Source organism: Miniopterus schreibersii (assembly GCF_964146895.1).
Source record: "Miniopterus schreibersii genome assembly, chromosome: 12".
In the NCBI taxonomy this organism is placed as follows: Eukaryota; Metazoa; Chordata; class Mammalia; order Chiroptera; family Miniopteridae; genus Miniopterus; species Miniopterus schreibersii.
In genome coordinates, this window is record NC_138112.1 from 12,366,227 (window position 1) to 12,385,272 (window position 19,046).

Here is a 19,046-nt window from a genome sequence, read left to right on the forward strand (position 1 = left end):
TGAACTTTGCAAATTATTTAACATTTCCATGTCTCAGTTTCTCATATGAAGAATAAATATTATAATAACTCCTATAGCACAGGGTGTTGTTAAGGACTAAGTGGATGAACTTTTATAAAGTACTTAGAACAGCGCCTGGTACATATTAAGTCCTATATGTGCTTGGTTAATAAACTATCTTCAGGAGCAATGATTTTGAAAAGAGTGATAGCAACAAATGATGTTTCTGTGTGGTGTGTGGGGGAGTATGTCAGAATCTCTAGCCCTAGTTTGAAGAATTATATTTAATTTATGCGTGTGTAATATGATAACATATTTCAATATGTGAAAAACATAACTTAGTTTACTAAAAATATAGATCGCAGAAAAAATATGAGAATATCCTCAGCAAGCTATTTTGTAGATATTGACAAACCGATTCTTAATTTTAAAGCGAAAGAAGAAATCCCTGGAATAGCCAACACAATACTGGAAAATGAAGCTGGAAGACTCCCGTTTCTCAATTTTAAGATTTACGATAAAACTACAGCACTCAGGACAGCATGATAGTGGTGAAAAAGTAGACATAGGGGTCAATGGATGTATTCTACTGGTGTATCTATATGACACTGCGCATTTGTCAAAGCCCATAGAACCATACAGCACACAGGTGAACCTTAATGTAGGCAAAATTAATAAAAAATTATATAGGAGGTGGGGGGGGTTCAAGGATGAACTGCAGAACGACACAAAAAAGTGTGTGTCGCCTGGCCGGGCGTGGCTCAGCGGTTGAGCATCGACCTAGGATCCAGGAGCTCGAGGTTCGATTCCCGGTCAGGGCACATGCCCGGGTTGCGGGCTCGATCCCCAGTCAGGGGTGTGCAGGAGGCAGCCGATCAGTGACTCTCTCATCATTGATGTTTCTATCTCTCTCTCTGAAATCAATAAAGATATATTTTTTAAAAAGTGTGTTACAAAAGTAGGAAACAACCTCCCTGAAGTGGGTGAGGGAAAAGGCTCTGACCTAAGTAACTTCAGAAATGAGTGGAGTCTGTAGGACAAAGTAAAAGAAACTGCTCATAGGCACTGTCCTGTAGTAGATACACTTGAGCTGAACAATTAAGTGAATGATGGGAGCCAGCCTTCTCACTGTGCAGTGGGAACTTACAGACAAGCAAAGGGAGGAGGCTAGAATGAGCCATGTGTTAATAGAACTGATGATACCAGTATGACCTCATATATAGATGCAGATGGTCAAATACAGAAATATTTATAGACACGTGCACACACGTAGCCTCGTGAATAAACATATTTGTCTTTGTCAGTTAAGGGGGCCTAGAAGGAAGGACACTCCAGTAGCAACGAGCAGACCTTGCTCACCTTGGTTTCTAATACCACTCGCCAAGAAGGGCAACCAGAGCTTTTGGGAGAAATGTGTGACTCTAGAACTGGGGTAGGAGAGATGATCTTGGAGCATCTGTCACACCAGAAAGTAAAGGAAGTGCTAAGATAAACAAAACAGAACCCTGTAACAACGAGGGCGTGTAAAAGGGACACAAGAGCCAACCCTAAGAGCTCCCAGTGGCCAAAGCAGAACAATGTGAATAAAAAAATAAAATAGCATTGGATTTTAACTTAGTACACCTATCCACAAGTCCATGCGGATGCAAATGATTTCATAAATAAACAAACAGGGGAGGAGGGACAAATCTCCCATTAAGAATTCAAAATAATTGCTGTAGATGCTGCACCCTGGAGGAGGTGCAGCGTAAACCCTGCTCCTTCCATGTGGACCACATGCGCACACAGCGACTTTCTTCCAAAGAGTACAGTACGGAGAGGCTGCTGAGGCGTGAGGGGCCTGTGGAGGCCTGATGACTAAGTGCGATGTCATAAACTGGGTGGGGTCCTGCATAGAAAAAGGGCATTAGCTTAAAACGAAGGAAATTTCAATCAAGTATGGAGTTTAGCAATACTATTGTAAGATAGTAACAACAGGGAAGACTGATTATGGGGTAAATGGGGACTCCGTATACTATCCTTGCAATTTTTCTGTAAATTTAAAACTGTTCAAAAATACTTTGTTAAAGGAACAAAATGTGTCTATCGTTTCATTCCATGGGGAAACAGAGAAGGAAAAATGAGAGAGCACCTCTGAGTGATGTCTAAAATTAACATGGAATGTAAAATGAATGTGAATGTGTGGTGAAAATTATACTGAACTGCCAATAGCACGTAACATACTATGAACAATAGTAATTAAAATAGGGTGCTAGGCATTAGGAATAGAGTCATTAATTGGAGAGACTCCAGAAATGGCCCCATATACATGGGATGTGATTTACCAGTATACATGGGCATATGATAAAAGTACCATTTCAAGTCAGTGTGGAAATAATGAAGCAAATCAATAAATGATGTTGGGATTTTGAATACCCATATTGAAAAAAACGCTACATCCTGTGTAGATCTGACTAGTTGTCCACCAAATCCATTTCCTCTTCCATAGACTAGATTTTTAACTGGGAAGTGGCTGCAAAGTCAGGGACTTTCTTTAGAATCCCCTGTGCATCTGGGTGTGGCCACGTGACTAGTTATTGGCAATGTTTTATGAACAGAAGTAATGTGTTCCAGTTTGGGCTCAAGTGTCTTAAGAAGTGCGTGTGTTTTCCCAACACTTTTTTTTCTTTCCATGGGTTGGATGCCAAAAGAGACGTCCTAAGTGATGGCTGGCACACAAGATGAAAGCAGCCTGGGCTCTTGAATGACTCCATGGAGCAGAATTAACCACTGGGAGGAATACCTACCATGGACAGTTATAAGAAATAAATTTCTGCCTGGCCAGCGTGGCTCAGTGGATGAGCGTCCACCGGTGAACCAAGAGTTCATCGATTCAATTCCCGGTCAGGGAACATGCCCTGGTTTCCTGCTCGATCCCCAGTAGGGGGCGTGCAGGAGGCAGCCGATCAGTGACTCTCATCATTGATGTTTCTATCTCTCTTTCCCTCTCCCTTCCTCTCTCTGAAATCAATAAAAACATTTTTAAAATAGAAAGAAATACGTTTCTATGGTAATTGAGCTATTTTAGTTTTATTAAACACAGCCTACTGTAACTTAAATAACATAGGACCCTTTTATACACTGTTTATATAAAAAAAATCCTGATTCATAAAAGAGCTGATTCATAGAAATAAAGTGTAAGAGACAGTTTACAAAATAAATATAAAGAGTGAATATGCGTATGGGAAGGTGCTATCCTCAAAAGTAATCAGGAAAATGCAAAGTGAAACAGCAGTGATGATATAGCATTTGAATTCCATCCATCTATTTCACAAAAACTTAAAAAACTATAATATATAATATTCATGATGGATTGGGGTTATAACAGTCATATGCTGATGGTGGTAGTGTAAATTGGCAGATTAGAAAGCAATGTTCACAATTTACTTATGCAAATTTGTGTGCATAGAAACACAAATATATGGGGCAAAGTGGGGAGGGAGAGAAAGGGAGAGGCTATATTGTTAGAATTTTTTCAGTGGCAATATATTATTGTAGTTTTACATTTAAAAAAAGCAAAACATTTTGAAATCAGAGAAGAAAAGATTGGTGAGTTAGGAAACTTGTAACATATAATGAAATCAAAACTGATGGTAATGATGTTTAGAAATGCTAAGGGAGAATTTTTGTAGCTAAGCAGGTATAATAGGAAAAACATAATAACAAAAAAAACTCCTACAAATAACTTTTAAAAAAGAAGACTCAAGGGTGTGTATGTATGTATGTTTGTAATGGTGGAGAAAGGGTGTCCAAAAGGCTTAATTTTGATGAGCATGAGAGGGTTGGGCAAATAAATGATCCAGGTGAGGATGTATATAGTTATTATTTTTACTTAATAATGAATATATAAATGTTTTCTCATAGGAAAAAGAGCAGTAAGATAACTACTAGCATAACTAGAACACATAGTAGGATTTTCAAATCAATGAGGGAGACCTTGACCTGCCAGTGAAAGTAAGGAAAGGGTGAAAGAAGAAACCGAGTAAAATTAATAGTATAGAATAAAACTTAAGCATAAAAGTATAATATCTGGAATAGCAGTTATTACAGTGAATGTGAATGAACTAATTTCTCTTAAAACATAGGGTAAAAAAAAAATCAACATTCAGCTATATAGAGAGTAAAAGAAATATGCCTATAATAAAATGACCAAAAAAAAAAAAAAAAAAAAAGGTTGAAAATAAAGATATAGGCAAAGATACACTAGGAAAGAACAAACAAAGCTAGCAGTGGTAATAGTAATATCAGTTCAAGGCCAGAAACATTAAATAGTGCTAACAGAGACATTTGTGTGATAATAAGAGGAACAACCCAACAAGAAAACACAAGTTAAACCAAGGATTGTGCAAGAGAGAGGGCAGATCCTTAGCAGAGGTGGCATAGTATTTGGATCTCTCCAAATCTCCTGATGGAAACATATAGGGCCACTAGGAAGGCAACACTGTAAACAAAACTAGGCAAAAAAATGTTCCCACAATCCGAGAATCTGAGTGGGAGGGGTCAGATCACCTGCACCTTCAAGAATTATGAGGAGGCAGCAAAGGAAGGACAAGACTGAGGCACTTCTGAGTGTCCCAAGAACTATGGGCCCTGAACTCAGCAACAAGGACTCATTTCAACACCAGGGCACCCAGCCCGGAGTGGAGGGATTCTCCAAACTGGGTGGGCTTCACAGACTCCTATCTGTTCTTGAAAACAAAGGGCTGTAAGATCTGAGGATGTTAGGGTGGCCTGGGTCCTCAAGGTTCTCAGAAACGCTCAGAAAAGGTAGGGCCCATACAGAGGAGAAGCTTCAGGGAGTAGAACATGCATTGATCAGGGCAAGGGCTCTACTGGTAAAGGAGGAAGGAGGGTCAGATATTGCTGGAGGAGGTGCCAGGGGAGGGATTCATAGAAACATGAGGCAGCGGTGGGGAAAGAGAGAGGCCACATGTTTTCACGTCATGGGGACACTGAGCAAGGGCACCTGTGGCCTCACAAATCCTCATTCTAAAAGTCTGAGAAAACCCAACATAACAGAAAAGGCTTATGGTGAAGCCTCATACAAGGTATTGTAAAGGGAAAAAGTAGAATAATGCTCTATCACACTGATAGAATATGATATACTAGAAGAAAACTGTAATCTAATATTTTAAATGGAGCTGCAGGAAATTAAAAGACAATAGAAGTCATGAAAGAAATGCAAAAATAAGAATTAGAAAAGCTCAGAAATGAGATGGTTAGAAACAGGGAGACATACCAAGAATCCTTAAAGAAAGAACTCCAGAGAAAATCAGAAATCAAAGAAAAGAAGACATCTCAGAAAGAGATATCATGGAAAGTACCAGCAAAACAAAGGATGAAAAAGAAAACAGTGAACACAAATCAAACGAATGGAGAAGGGGGTAAAAAGGATTTTAAAGTGACAGCTATGTATGAGAGTCAAGTGAGGTCCAAAAGGAATCCAAGAGGAAAAAAAAATCAAAGGAATGGAACGAAACAAATAATAAAGCTGTAATTCAAGAAAACATATATGTGTATATATACACACATATATATACATATATACACAAACACACACATATATATATCTTTATTGATTTCAGAGAGAGGAAGGGAGAGGGAGAGAGAGAGAAACATCAATGATGAGAGAGTCATTGATCGAGCCCGCAACCCGGGCATGTGCCCTGACCCGGAATCGAACCGCCATCTCCTGGAACATAGGTCGATGCTCAACCGCTGAGCCACACCCGGCCAGGCAAGAAAACATTTCTTAAATAAAAACAGACTTAAACTTACACATTAAAAGTACAGAGTGTGTACTTGGGAAAATCAACCCAGAATGGCCAGCACTGAGACATTCTAGTAAAACTATTGGATTTTAAAGAAAAAAAAAAAATACATTGAACATATAGGCAAAAAGATCAAGTCAATTTTAAGAGAAAAAGTATCAGACTGGCATTGAGCTTTTTGACAGCAACACTTAATGCCAGAAGATAACGAAATAAAATATTTTAAGATATCAGAAACAGAAAGTGCTAGCCAAGGATTGTTTAGTGAGCCAAACCGAACATCATGGATAAAGGCTACAAGAAATACTATTAGAAACAGTCAAGAACTTAGGGATATTGTTCCTATGAGCTCTTTCATAGGCTCGAGAAAAGACTGGAAAAGCTTTGGCACAAGGACACTGAATAGGTGTAACAGTAGAACGAAGACTATATAATGGGGATAAAAATGAAAGAATAGTATGTAATTATTGTATGTTCTCATAATGTAGCTGTAATACAATTAAATATAGAACATTAAGTATTTATTGAGAGTTAAAGTATCTTTAAAATGATACTGGGGAGAGGGAGGAGATGGCAAGAAGAAATTATTAATTTATTATTACTCAAAGTACAAAATTAATGGATGGTGTTTATAAAAGTGGGGAATAGGGTTGTATATAAAAGTATAAAAATAAAAGAATCATTAGGAAAAACCATATAAGCCTTCCTAAGTACAAAAAGGATTACTAAAAAAAGAGGATACAGAACACTTGAAGGAAAGATTTTATGTATGTATATAAAATATACACACATTTTCAAAAAGTTACCATAAAAGGAATAAACAAAATCTTTACAATACGCTTATATAGGGGAAAGGAGAGAAAGGTTGAGGCAAGGATGAAACATTCATGTCCCTGTTTTTATTTTTCTTTAAAAATTTTTTTAAGAACAATGTTTTTATTGATTTTAGGGAGAGAGGGAGAGGGAAAGAGAGAGACACCAGTGTGAGAGAGAAACATCAATCGGTTGTCTCCCCGTAGGTACCCTGACCAGGGATTGAACCCGAAACCTGGGTATGTGCCCTGACCCGGAATCTGGTTACCTTTCAGTGTATGAGATGAGACTCAGTCAACTGCGCCACACAGCCAGGACCATGCCCCTGTTTTTAGAGTTTAGATTTTGGAGTACATAAGTCTTTTACAAAATTAAATTAAAAAACCCCCAGCAAACCATAAAGTGAAAAGCAAATACTGGTAACAAGTGAACCTAGTTAAAGATGGTGGCATAACCACACTGGGAAGAATCATTTTAAGTGACTTTAAAATATATTTGCATTATAAATTACTGGTGGAATATATTAGGGACAAAAATAATCACAAATAAATATCAAATTGCATTTAGTTGTGTTATTGCTAGCAACATTATTAATAAAATATATTTGAAAATGTAGATATAAGGATAAAACAAATAGTTATGTTAATATCATTAGGAACCAAAAATTTTAGTGAGTAGTAACACAAATACAAAATCAAAGATAAATAAAAATCAAATTGGAAATATCTGTATGAATTCATAACTTATTTTTCTCTTTAGAAAACATACATATTTTCTAGTTCTGTCTATTTTAATTGCCAAAGAATAATGACCACCTCTTAGCAATGGGCACCATTAGTGCCAAAATTGTATCCAAATACTATTTTTCCAAATGAATGATTCCAAATGAGACAGAAAATGCAAAAGATGAGAGCCAGTGAAGGGGCTCTGGTCAAAACCTGGGACAATTTGAGCATCAAAATAAATACTGATAATAATGTCTATCCCTCTAAATATAAATATGGCTCTACTGACTAAAATGGAAACCATGAGTCCATACTGATATAAAAAATGAGTAATTTGAAGGTTTGATGAGGAATTTGCGCAGCGTCAAGAACTTCCTCAAGAAATACTGGTTAATGACAAACAGAAAAAGGGACTTCGCAGTGGAGAAGTTTGGCAGACACCATTTTATTTAAATGATCAGAGTTAACTTCACTAGTAATGGAACGAATGGAAATTGTGTGTTGTTGACAGGATGCAGTGAGAACACAGTCACGCTTGTGCAGTAAGTAGTTCTGCTCAAGACGCCTACCCTAAGTCTAATCACAAAGAAACCTCAGACAGACAGTTGAGTTTCATTCTATAAGGTAACTGTCCTGGAATCTTCATGACTCTCCTGTAGTTGTGGTCATGTCACCTACTTCTGGTTCGTAAGATTTAAATGGAAGAAACTGGACTAGGTGTTAGGAAAAGTCATAATTTTTCTAACAAGAATGGGGTAGACTTAACTGGCATAGACTTTTTGCCCTTTGTTCAACCCTCTTATCCCTAAGCCTTTGTCTTTATAGATGTTATGCATAAACGTGGAAGAACACAGTGCGTTCCTTGTGACTATGAAGACTTAAGTCACAGACTAAAAGTTACAAAGCAGAAAAGAAGAAACAACCCGATTCCTTCTGCACCTGCAACAAACCTGAACCAGCTGCCTTCAGGCTCCTTATTACATTGCCCCCCATTTACTCAAACCATGGATTTCTAGCAGGTGTGGCCAAATGCAAACTTGCTGTTCCCTTATTTTTCTTTGTCAACCTGTCTAGTTCCCCTCCCTGGCCCCATAATTTTTTGTTGGTATTTTTATTGCTATTGCATTATATTTACAAATTAATTTATGGACAATTGATTTCTTTATGATGTTGAGCCTTCTTCAAGCACATGCTATATGTCCTCATTTGTTCTAGTCCTTTGTGCCTTGAGTAGGATTTAAAAGTTTTTGTCATATAATTTTGCACATTCTGCTATAATTGCCATTTATTTTTATTTGCCTCATAATTGATGCAAGGTGGGGAACAAATATTTTTCTGAAACCCCCAAAATCTGAAAAGACTTTTAATGTTATTTTAGTTATGACAAAATCAGTCAAAGTAGTTAGTGGGCAACTAGTAAATTAAAATTCACTTTTCTGTAACAAAAATATGAGTACATTCTATTTTATGCATCAAACAAGTAAAGATTACATGGTCAAGGTTAAGATTTCATAGACTGGTGAAGTAGAAACTCCTGGGAAAGCTTCTTGTAAACACAAATTCAATTTTACAAAACCTGGAAAGAAAGCATATTTATCTAATCTGGCTGATGTTAACTATTTATTTGTAATATCTTTAAGCCATGTAGTTTATAATTATTTCCCAGCCTTCTTTACCTTTATGATTATAAATGTAAGCTCAAAGCCTTTGATCAATATTTCAGAGTGTCTTATTCGTAATGAAACGTAAAGTTTGGGAGATACACACTATAAAACAACAAAAATTACACAAACAAACGGTAACTGCATACTGTAATAAAAACATGCTTGGATGGATCAATGTGAGCAAATAATATAAGGTGAGAGAAAAAAAAAATACTGTAAAATTTATAATGGCTTAAATAAACACCGATAAATTATGGAGTACAATACAAAATTCTCATGACTTTTTCATGTACTGGAAAAAAACAACCCATCAAAGCAAAATACTAAATCTTCAGAGCTATTTTGCCTTGCTCGCTGCCTTTCCATCCGGCCTCCCTTCAGCCCATTCCTCCAGCCAGGGACATTCTTTGGCGGGAAGGGCGCTTTGGTGGGAAACTTTTGAGATGTACGAACTTAACCGCTGTGAGCTTCTAACTTAGGTGATTTTAAGAGGAAATAAGGGAGAATGCTTTTTTTTTAAAATTTTATTTTTGTTTAAAATATTACAGATGTCCCTTTTCTCCCCAATGACTCACTCCACCCTGTCCCATCCCCCTCCCCAGTCCCTCTCCCCACCATTGTCCGTGTCCTTGGGTTGTGCATATAAGCATATAAATCCTTTGGTTACTCTCTCCCCCTCCACCCACCCGCCCTCCTCCATCCCTCTGACATTCCTCAGGCTGATCCATGCTTCCATGTCAATGCATCATTTCTGTTCATCAGTTTATTAAGTTCTTTAGATTCCACCTATAAGCGAGATCATGTGATGTTTGTCTTTCTCTGCCTGGCTTATTTCACTTAGCACAATACTCTCCAGGTCCATCCATACTGTCCCAATGGGTAAGAGAGCCTCTTTTTCACAGCTGCATAGTACTCCATGGTGTGAATGTGCCACAGCTTTTTCATCCACTCATCTACTGATGGGCACTTGGGCTGTTTCCTGATCTTAGCTATTGTAAACTGTGCTGCTATGAACATCGGGGTGCATATATTCTTTCTGATCACTGGGTCAAAAGGCAGATTTTTAATCTTTTGAGGAACCTCCACACTGTTTTCCACAGTGGCTGCCCCAGTCTGCATTCCCACCAGCAGTGAACCAGGGTTCCCCTTCCTAGGGAGAATGCTTTTGGTATCGTGCAAAGATCATAATTAAATGTAGTGACACTAATCCTGCTCGGGGAGCCCAATAAGCCACGGAGGGCAACTGCTGGGTTGCGTCTCCAAGTTCTCCGGAGCCCTGGCGCTGGAGCGGTCACCGAAAGGCCACCAGACCTGTAAGCGCGCCTCCGCTCCGCGCATGCTCTCTGGGCGGAGCAGCGCCGGCTCTCTCCCAAGTAGGAAGTCCTGATTGCGTGTTCAATTACGACAGCCGTAAACCGAGGTTTCGCGACGGCTTCCTAACTTTACGACAACAACAACTATGGCGGCTGCCGGTGGTCGGTTTGAAAGTGCGAGGAGTATCGAAGAGCGTAAAGAGCAGGCCCGGGCCGCCAGGGCCGAGGTGTTGCGCCAGGTACCTCCGTCTTGGGGCTTTTGGACCTCCTAGAACTGTGGGGATGGGGGTTTCCTGGGAGCTAGGCCTCTGGCTCTCCTCCCACCCGAACTCCTGTCACCGCCTCAGTATCCCTTTATCTGGGTCGGAAGGGGTTCGCCCTTTGGGATTCGTGCGAACTTTGGGGGTATGTACCGCCTCCTAGATGCTCTGGCAGGCTCTTGCTGATCCAAACAAAGGTTGACACCAGAAACCCAGAAAATTTAGCCCTTCGGAAAAGATTGAGGGCCATTGTATTTCTCATTGAGATTGAGAGCATGGAGGAAGTCAGTTGTATTGAGTCATCTGAAGAGATGTAAGAAACCTGGCAGGGAAGGGAAACACGAAGGGGAGAGCATCATAGAGTATGAGTGAGGGGTTTTAGTTTTATTTGTTTGAAGATGGGAGATTTTAAGCGGGTTTAAATGCAGACGAGAAGGGGCAGGTAGAGGAGCCGGGAGGCGGCGGGGTAAGGACTGCAGCCAGAGTTTAAAGGGGCAGAGCGGGGGATTCCTCCTGGGCAGGTGAAAGGTCAGTATTGTTCTTTGATTTCAGCATATGTGACATACGTGAATAGTAAAATGTTTTTCTCCTTGTCTCTGGTAGCTCAGGCAGTTTTTGGAGAGAGTAGGGTTTGTAAGCGGTGATAAACTTTATAATAGAGATATGCATAGAATTCAGGAGGGACAAACCCAGTTTTGGAGTTTTGGGGAGAGAAAGTGAAAGGGCAGAAACAGCCTCCTAGGAAGAACTTACTTTATTTGACTATTGCTGAAGGCTGAATAAAAATTAGCCATATGATCAGTTTGTTTTTAGAAAGGTGACTCTTCCTGAAGCATTTTTGGGGTGTGGGTAGAGGGTTATGGGCATTGCAGATAGAAGGTATGGAGGTCGGTGGCTTATCAGTTACAAAAGTCTCAGGCAGTAGCGCTGGGATGGTGAAGGGGAAAGAGATTAAGTCAGACTTCAGCTTGGGAGTTTAAGGAAAGCCGAGGGTCTAAAATAGGCCCCAGGATTCTGTCTTTGATTGGTAGCTCAATTCACCAGAGATTGGTCATGTGATTGGTATTGTAGAAGGAGAGTTTTTTTTGTTTTTCCCCCCCAAAATCTTTCCTACACTGTGGTAGAAGCAAATTTCTGGCAAGGGACAACTGATTCATGAGAACATATATGAAAGTGGGAAAAGAGTTTGATTTACTTTTTTGTGAAAAGCAGTTGGATCGGTGTTAATTTCCCCCTGCATCATTTTAGGCTAAAGCCAATTTTGAAAAGGAAGAAAGGCGTAAAGAACTTAAACGTCTTCGGGGTGAGGATACATGGATGCTTCCTGATGTGAATGAACGGATTGAACAATTCTCACAGGTGAATACTAACAAGTTTACTTGATGTAAACCTATGTGACTTTTTTTGTACCCACTCAAGTTAATATTGGAGGAGCAACTTTATAGACTCTTTGAAAAGTTACAGAATGAATGTCATATAGTGGGCATTACAGAATAGTTTTATCTCTGTGGCAGGAATAATATATTTTAATATTTTGCATATGAGGACATTGGACAGATTTTGTTATTTGAATTGGCTGATAGAAAGATTAGCTTCAAATTTCTGACCCCCCTGTAACAAGATTTTGCATTTTAAACGTAATGTCATGTTTTTCTCCTCAATCCTTGTTTTCTCTTTCCATAATTTAAATTTATGCCATTTTGTTACATTTTAAATGGCCTCATCTTCAGTACATTCTTTTGGGGCCATAGAAAGATATATACTTGTATATGCATGCATACATATGTTTGCGTGTATATGTGTTCATTTGGTTATATCTGTCTGTCGAATGAATCTATAAATAAGTTAAAACTTTCCTCACATTTTCTGATAAGATATCTCAGCTCTATAATTTATTGGTATTGCATATATTATGGAAGCGTGTTAAGGTTTCTTAGAGTATTTTATTCATTTTGTCATTTCTTGAAAAATTTAAAGTTTTTTGGAATGTAGATTTTCCCCCCTTAAAATACTTCCTAAATTTAGTTCCTTTCTTACTTCTTCAAAATGATTATTATAGGAACACTCTGTGAAGAAGAAGAAGAAAAAAGACAAACATTCAAAAAAAGTAAAGAAAGAGAAGAAAAAAAAGAGCAAGGAACAGAAGTATGAAAAAAACAATGAGTCAACTGATAGTTCATCAGTAAGTATGTACTAAAACTAACCAAAGCATCTACACGAGAAAATTTTATTTAAAGAAATAATGTATGGGAACTTAAAATGTATGAGAACTTAAAAAATATTACTAGTTAGGATATGAAAATGCCTGGGAGTCATCTATTTGGAAATGTTCAGGAAATTATTAGAAACATGGATCTTAGGTTAAAGAGAGAGGTATGAAGATGGAGATGAGACTTGGGAGTCATCGCTTATTGAAGCCATTAGAATAAATGAATTGCCTAGGGATACTGAAAAGAAAGAACACCACCAACACTGAGGAGCCAATAAGGAGCATTAAGTAGAAGGGGTTGGAAAATTAGGAGAAGCAGGAAGAGCAGTTCTATACAAATAAGGGGAAGGTGTTCCAAGACACTTGAGAGTCTGTTACCCTTATTTGTTTTTTCATAGAAATTAGCATTTAAGTCTTTAGAATATGTTTATATATTTATCTTTGGGGCCAAAAGAAAGAGAATGCTGGGTCTGCTCTGTCTCTAACCAGTACTGGGATGAGAGGACTCAGAGGAAAGGAAAGCGGGCCAACCCTTCATGCTTGTTTTCAGTAAGAAAGAGGCATATTGTGCTCACAGAGCAATGAACTAGAGATGTTAGGGATAACTGGTTTCCTAGGTATGATCTTCAGACATTATACTCTCAGGTGAATCATCATATTTCAGTGTCTGGTCCTCTTGTAGTTTGGGGAAATAAAGTTTTGGTAGTATACCCCAAGATGATGATTGGCTCAAGAAAGCCTATCTTATATGAAAGTGCAGTTTTGTCAAGTAGCCAGCATATTTTGTAATGGTAGGAACATTTAAATTACAGGAAAAATTTTTTTTGGAGTGTAACTCAGGACAAATGGAGTTAGAAAATATTAAAGTGAAAAGAAGTTAGAGGCACTTTTTCCCATTCTGTGGGTTTGGATTGTGGACTCCATTGAGAATCTGATAAAAGTAAGTGATCCTTTTTTTAAAAAGAAGTGGGTATATAAAGTTATTTATTTCAGTGGGGGTTTACAAAAAACTTCCTTGAGTTTAGGTGGGGAATCACAGGTTAATAATTCGTATCCCCTGGAGCTAGATCTGCCAGGCTGACTAAACATGTCATTTGATTAAGGACACTTCCCCAAATTAGAGACACATTATCCTGTCCCTGGAAATATATGAAAGTTTTTTTTTTTGTTGCAACATATAGTATGTACAGTTATACATACCCATTAAGTTGTATAACATGTATCTTAGAGAGTAGTTTGAATGAATGCTCAGTGCTCACATCATATTGAAGTGGATTTTAGAAGGAAAGAGAAGCCTATACTGACAGTGAAGGGAAGGAAAAATGGAAGGATCATTAGAGGAGTCTGTGTTTGGGAGGTCTTTTTGAGAATATGTTTTTAGGGAAAGAAGTGTAAATAATGAAGAGAATGACAAGTTTGGATTAACAAGGCCCCGGGGAAAAGCTTTGATCAGGAGTAGGAGCACCTTCTCTTCTGTGCTAGGGGGGAAGTTGTAGAGATGTACAAATACAGATAAATGAGGAGGTATGGGGAATAAGGGAGCAGGTTATTGACTGTGTTTCTGCTGTTCTCTGTTGCTTTTGTTGAGTAAAAGATAAAATCATCTGAAGGTAATTTGGGAGTGGAAGTAGATGGAAAGGTTGAGGAAATAATGTAAATTTGAAACAGTTTTGCTTAGGTAATAAAAGTGAGCAAATGAATTGCTGAGCAGCTTTGAGAATATGTTGGAAAGCTTATCTTGACTTTGTCAAAGTCTGTTTTTTTAAACTTTAAAAATCAACTTAACTGAAGTATGATTTGCATATAATAAAATGCTCCTATTTAAAGTGTACTATTTGATGAATGCATGTGCTTAATCCTGTAGATTAATATAGTCACTCCCTCTTCCCCAACTCGGATTGGGCAACCACGTACTGTATGTGCTCTAGGACACTATAGATGAGTTAGTTTTCCCTGTTCTAGAATTTCATATAAAGTATTCAGATAATGTGATCTTTTTCGTGCTGGGCTTCTTTAGCTCAACATAATGTTTTTGCACCTCAAGTGTATAGTCGCATGTTATCAGTAGTTCCTTTTTCTATGGTTCAGTGTATAAATATACCACAACTTGTTTATCTGTTTACCTGTTGAAAGTCATTTCCCTTTTTTTTAGGTTGGGGCTTTATGAATAAATTTACTGTGAATGTTTGTGTACAAGTCTTTTGTGTACATGTTTTTATTTCTCTTGGGAAAACGTCATTGTTTTCAAAAGTGCTTGGACCAGCCCTGGCTGGGTGGCTCAGTTGAAGCATTGTCCTGTGTACCAAGGGGTTGTGGGTTTGATTCCGGGTCGAGGCACATGCCTGGGCTGAGTGTTTGACCCCTGGTCGGGTGTGTACGAGAGGCAGCCGATCGATGTTTCTCTCTCTCCCCCCTTGGGTGAGGATAAGGGAGAGGAAAAAGGACTGGCGGGACTGTCGTACACTCTGTCAGAGTGTCTGAGGGCTCCAGTTATTCCACATTCTTGCTGACACTTAGTGTTGTCAGTCTTTGTACTTTTGACCATTCTACTTTGTGTAGTAAATTTCATGTGAGGTCATTCCTGAAGATCAATGATGTAGAGCATCATTAAAGTCTTTATTGGCCATTCTGTTTTTCTGTTGTGAAGTCCAATATTTCAATTATTTTTTTCTCATTTTTTCTTAATTACTGCTTTTGGAATTTTAATCTTTGTACATTTCAAGATCTGTTGGTAGGAAAGAAGAGAAGCAACTAGTGGTCTTTGTGACAGGGAGCCGTAGAAGAGGAGTACTGTGGTCAGATGTGCCCTTATATTACTCTAAGTGTATTTAGGGTTGGGGTTGGAAAAGGAAGGGGAGCAGGAAAGACTGGAGTCCAGGAGATTAATTTGGTTATTCCAGTTGTCTAGGTGAGATAAGAAGATTTGATTTAGGGTTGCTGCTTTTTAAGGATGGAGAGGAGGGGTTATGTATTAGTTGGGACTCTTGGTTGCAGGTAACAGAAATCAAACTTAAATTGACTTATACAGAAAAGGGGAGATTCATTATTGGAATACAAAAGGCTCATAGGACATCTAGTAATGCAGCTGGGGGATGCAAAGTAGACCAAAGGAGATGCGGTTACTGTCCACATAGAATGTACTGCTTAGTGGGAGAGTGAGACAGTAATCAAGTAGCCAGACAAATAAATGTACAAGTTATAAATGTTTCAAAAGGGAGTAAGGCAAGGGAGTGGGAGAGAAAGGTGACCAAGGACCAGTAAGAGGAATACTAGTTGGGTTTGAGACTCTAGCTTAACTGAAATTGGAGGTCATGATGGTTGGGAGATTGGTTGCATCTATACAAGGGAAGCAAATGATGGCTCTGGTTAGTGAATTTCAAGTAATTGGTTAATGTCTGGTAGGATAGAGAAAACCTGTAGTTTTAGAAGAAGGCCTTTGGTGGAACACTATGGAACACCAATTTTTTTGTTATTTTTCCAGTTTGATCTTAGCAAATTGGTGCTCCTCTACAGAAAGTGCTATTTTTTTTTTTTTTTTAAATTATAAACTCCTTTTTTAATGGCTAACATTAGGAGGTAAGAACCAGGTCTCTCTAAATTGATTTCAGATATAACTATGAGTAGACCAGAAATACATTTATAGTGATTATCCTAAACTAGGGTAACTATATATATAAATAAGTAGTTCTAAGGTTTCTCTCTAAATTGGAAACGACGTAAAAGAATGAATGAATAAATGAATAAAATCTACCCTGCACTGGGAAACAGTTGGCAGTTGAAATGCCAGAGACAAATATGTTTACACCATGTGGATTTTACCTTTTACTAGACATATTTCTGTTTTCTAGTTAGGTAATTTTCAGAAACCTTGTGGAATGAAAGAATACTTTTTTCATGCAGGAAATCCACTTTTCCCTCCCTGGCTTCAGAGTTTCTCTGCTGTGCACTAACAAGCTGTTTGCAGTGGATGATTTCCAGGATCTTTCCTACACTTGAGTTGTACAGCTCTAAAGAATGAGTTTTAGAGCCAGACAGATCTACATTTCTATTCTGGTTCTCCTATTTGGATACCATGTAACCTGGGCAAGTTACTTAATTTTCGTAACTTTTCTTATCTGTAAAACCAAAATAATATTTCATGTTGGGTTGTTTTAAGGAGTCAGCATGATAGCATATGTGAAAATACTTATGTGGTATTTAACATAGAAGAGTTGATTGATATATTTGTTGAAAACAAAGCCCCAAACCTGGCATACTATTAAGCACATAGAGGCTGTTGACTATCACTTTGTTGATTTAATAATAATCTGTTATTTAAATACAGTAAGCAAAGTGCTTTTCCAGCATGCCTATTAACTGAGAGCTCTCCATTTTTAGATCTAGGGAACTCTCACCAGTTGAAACTGAGGCAAACTCATTTGGTTGGGTATTATTTCCTTTGTTCTAGTTAAGCAGAGATGTCAGTACTGCTTGATGTTGGTAGGAACTGCAGCTCTGTGGTGAAGTGCATTCTCTATCTAGCAGTTCTAATTTCTGTGTTTGCTTTCCCCTGGCTTGATAATAAACTACTAAGAACATAGAAGTGATTTGATTGGTGCTTCGTGAGCTCATTCCTGAAATAGTTTACATGCTTTTTCTTCAAATTTTCAATGTAATTGTTGAAAGGGGAAGTATAGTGTATGAAGTTTTCTCTAGGAAGCTGAATTTTTGCTATTTAACAACAGCATATAATTTTCATATGAAAGTATGCAAATTTGAGAATTTGCTTATATGCTAAATATTCCTAGAGCTCTGAAGATGAGTGGGTTGAGGCTGTTCCATCTAAGACTCCTGGCAAGGAGAAGGCCTGGAAACTGAAAGGAGAGAAGTCAGAAAAAGAAGAAGGCAACCAAGATATTCGGGTAAGCCACCTGATTTTAAACAAAGACGTGAGAACTTGTAAGAATAGATGAATGTTAAATGAAAGATGATTATAATTTATTAAGTAGAAAAATTAGACTTTGAAAACAATATACTTTTATGAGTAATTTTGGCAGTAGTGCTATTTGCTGAGCCTTTAGATTCCTTCTTCCTCCTGTGAGAAAGTAAGTGCTTATTTCTATTCAAGTCCCTTTAAAAACTTCCTGCCTCTGGTTCTTGATAGAGCAGTGGTACTTTTCCCCCTTGTGTACTTGAAGCCTTGGACTGTTACCTTTATCTGACCTTTCTACATTGAGTAGAGTTCAGTTACAGTTTTTCTTTTCCTTCCCCTCATATCATAATTTTTGTAGCAATACTTATAGTTGGATAGTTCACAGATTTTGGGTTATAGTTGATTTGCCTGAGAAAGAATGCTGTTTATACCTTATTAGCCACAGGGAAGAAAGAAAGGTGAAAAGGAACTAATGTTGTAGTGTCTGTTGTGTGTCAGGCTCTAGTCAGGGTGCCTTAAACCTGTTTTCTTGTTTATTCCTAAAACAGTCCTGAAAGGTAGGGGTTTTATTCCATTTTACAGGGGAGAGAATAAGGCTTAGAGAGACTAAGAAACTTGCTTCAAGTTAGACAGTCATGTAGGATTTAACCTAGGTGCCTCCAAAGTGCCTACTCTTACTACTAAGTGTTAAGTGTTAAATTTTAATCAATTTAGATTAAAATGACTTTTTTTTTAACAGAGGGATGAGTGGATGACTTTTGATTTTATGTCTGTTAAAACTGTGTCATCATCGTCACTCAGAGCTGAAAAGGAAACCAAAAAGAAAATAGAGCAAGAGAAAACTCAAGCACTTGAACAGGTAAGATACTTAAAATACTTTAACTTTCTAATTTGCCTCAATAAATCGATAAGAATTTATACAAATGTAGTTTTACTTGTAAGATATTCTTTTTTGTGGTATCTAATAAAAATGAGTGGGAACAAGTATGAAACATGATATGTTCTTTTAAAATAAGTTTCTTGTAGGAAGTCAGTATACTAGATTTATAAATCTAGGACATATATAGTTGAATGATAATTGAGTTTGGTTTATGACTTGGGATTCATAAGGGTTTAGGGCCTGAACTGTGCTACTTCTGTGGTCTGAAAATGATTTAGATGAGAATTTATTTTAAAGTATTTTAAAGTATTCTTGAGTTGGTAGTGCCTGGAAGTGCTTGGCAGAAGTAACTATCAGTCCTTTTTAGAGGATCACACTGTCAGTTTACACATCATAGGTTTCCTAGAAGTAAGCTCTATGGAATGTGTGCTCATAATCTAAAATCATAAAATACATGAAA

General features: G+C 37.9%; 1 protein-coding gene across 2 annotated transcripts in view; it reads left to right on the plus strand.

Moving 5' to 3' along the window:
* Positions 1 to 10,462: 10,462 nt before the first annotated feature.
* The window catches only part of CWF19L2 (CWF19 like cell cycle control factor 2), a 90,257-nt gene continuing 81,673 nt past the window's right edge, over positions 10,463 to 19,046 (plus strand). For both annotated transcript variants that reach the window (XM_081155536.1, XM_081155537.1), the window contains exons 1-5: positions 10,463 to 10,564; positions 11,834 to 11,944; positions 12,645 to 12,767; positions 17,582 to 17,695; positions 18,446 to 18,565. In XM_081155536.1, the coding sequence (XP_081011662.1) occupies positions 10,472 to 10,564; positions 11,834 to 11,944; positions 12,645 to 12,767; positions 17,582 to 17,695; positions 18,446 to 18,565 (561 nt within the window). In that variant the 5' untranslated portion in view covers positions 10,463 to 10,471. The remainder of the gene's footprint in view (positions 10,565 to 11,833; positions 11,945 to 12,644; positions 12,768 to 17,581; positions 17,696 to 18,445; positions 18,566 to 19,046) is intronic.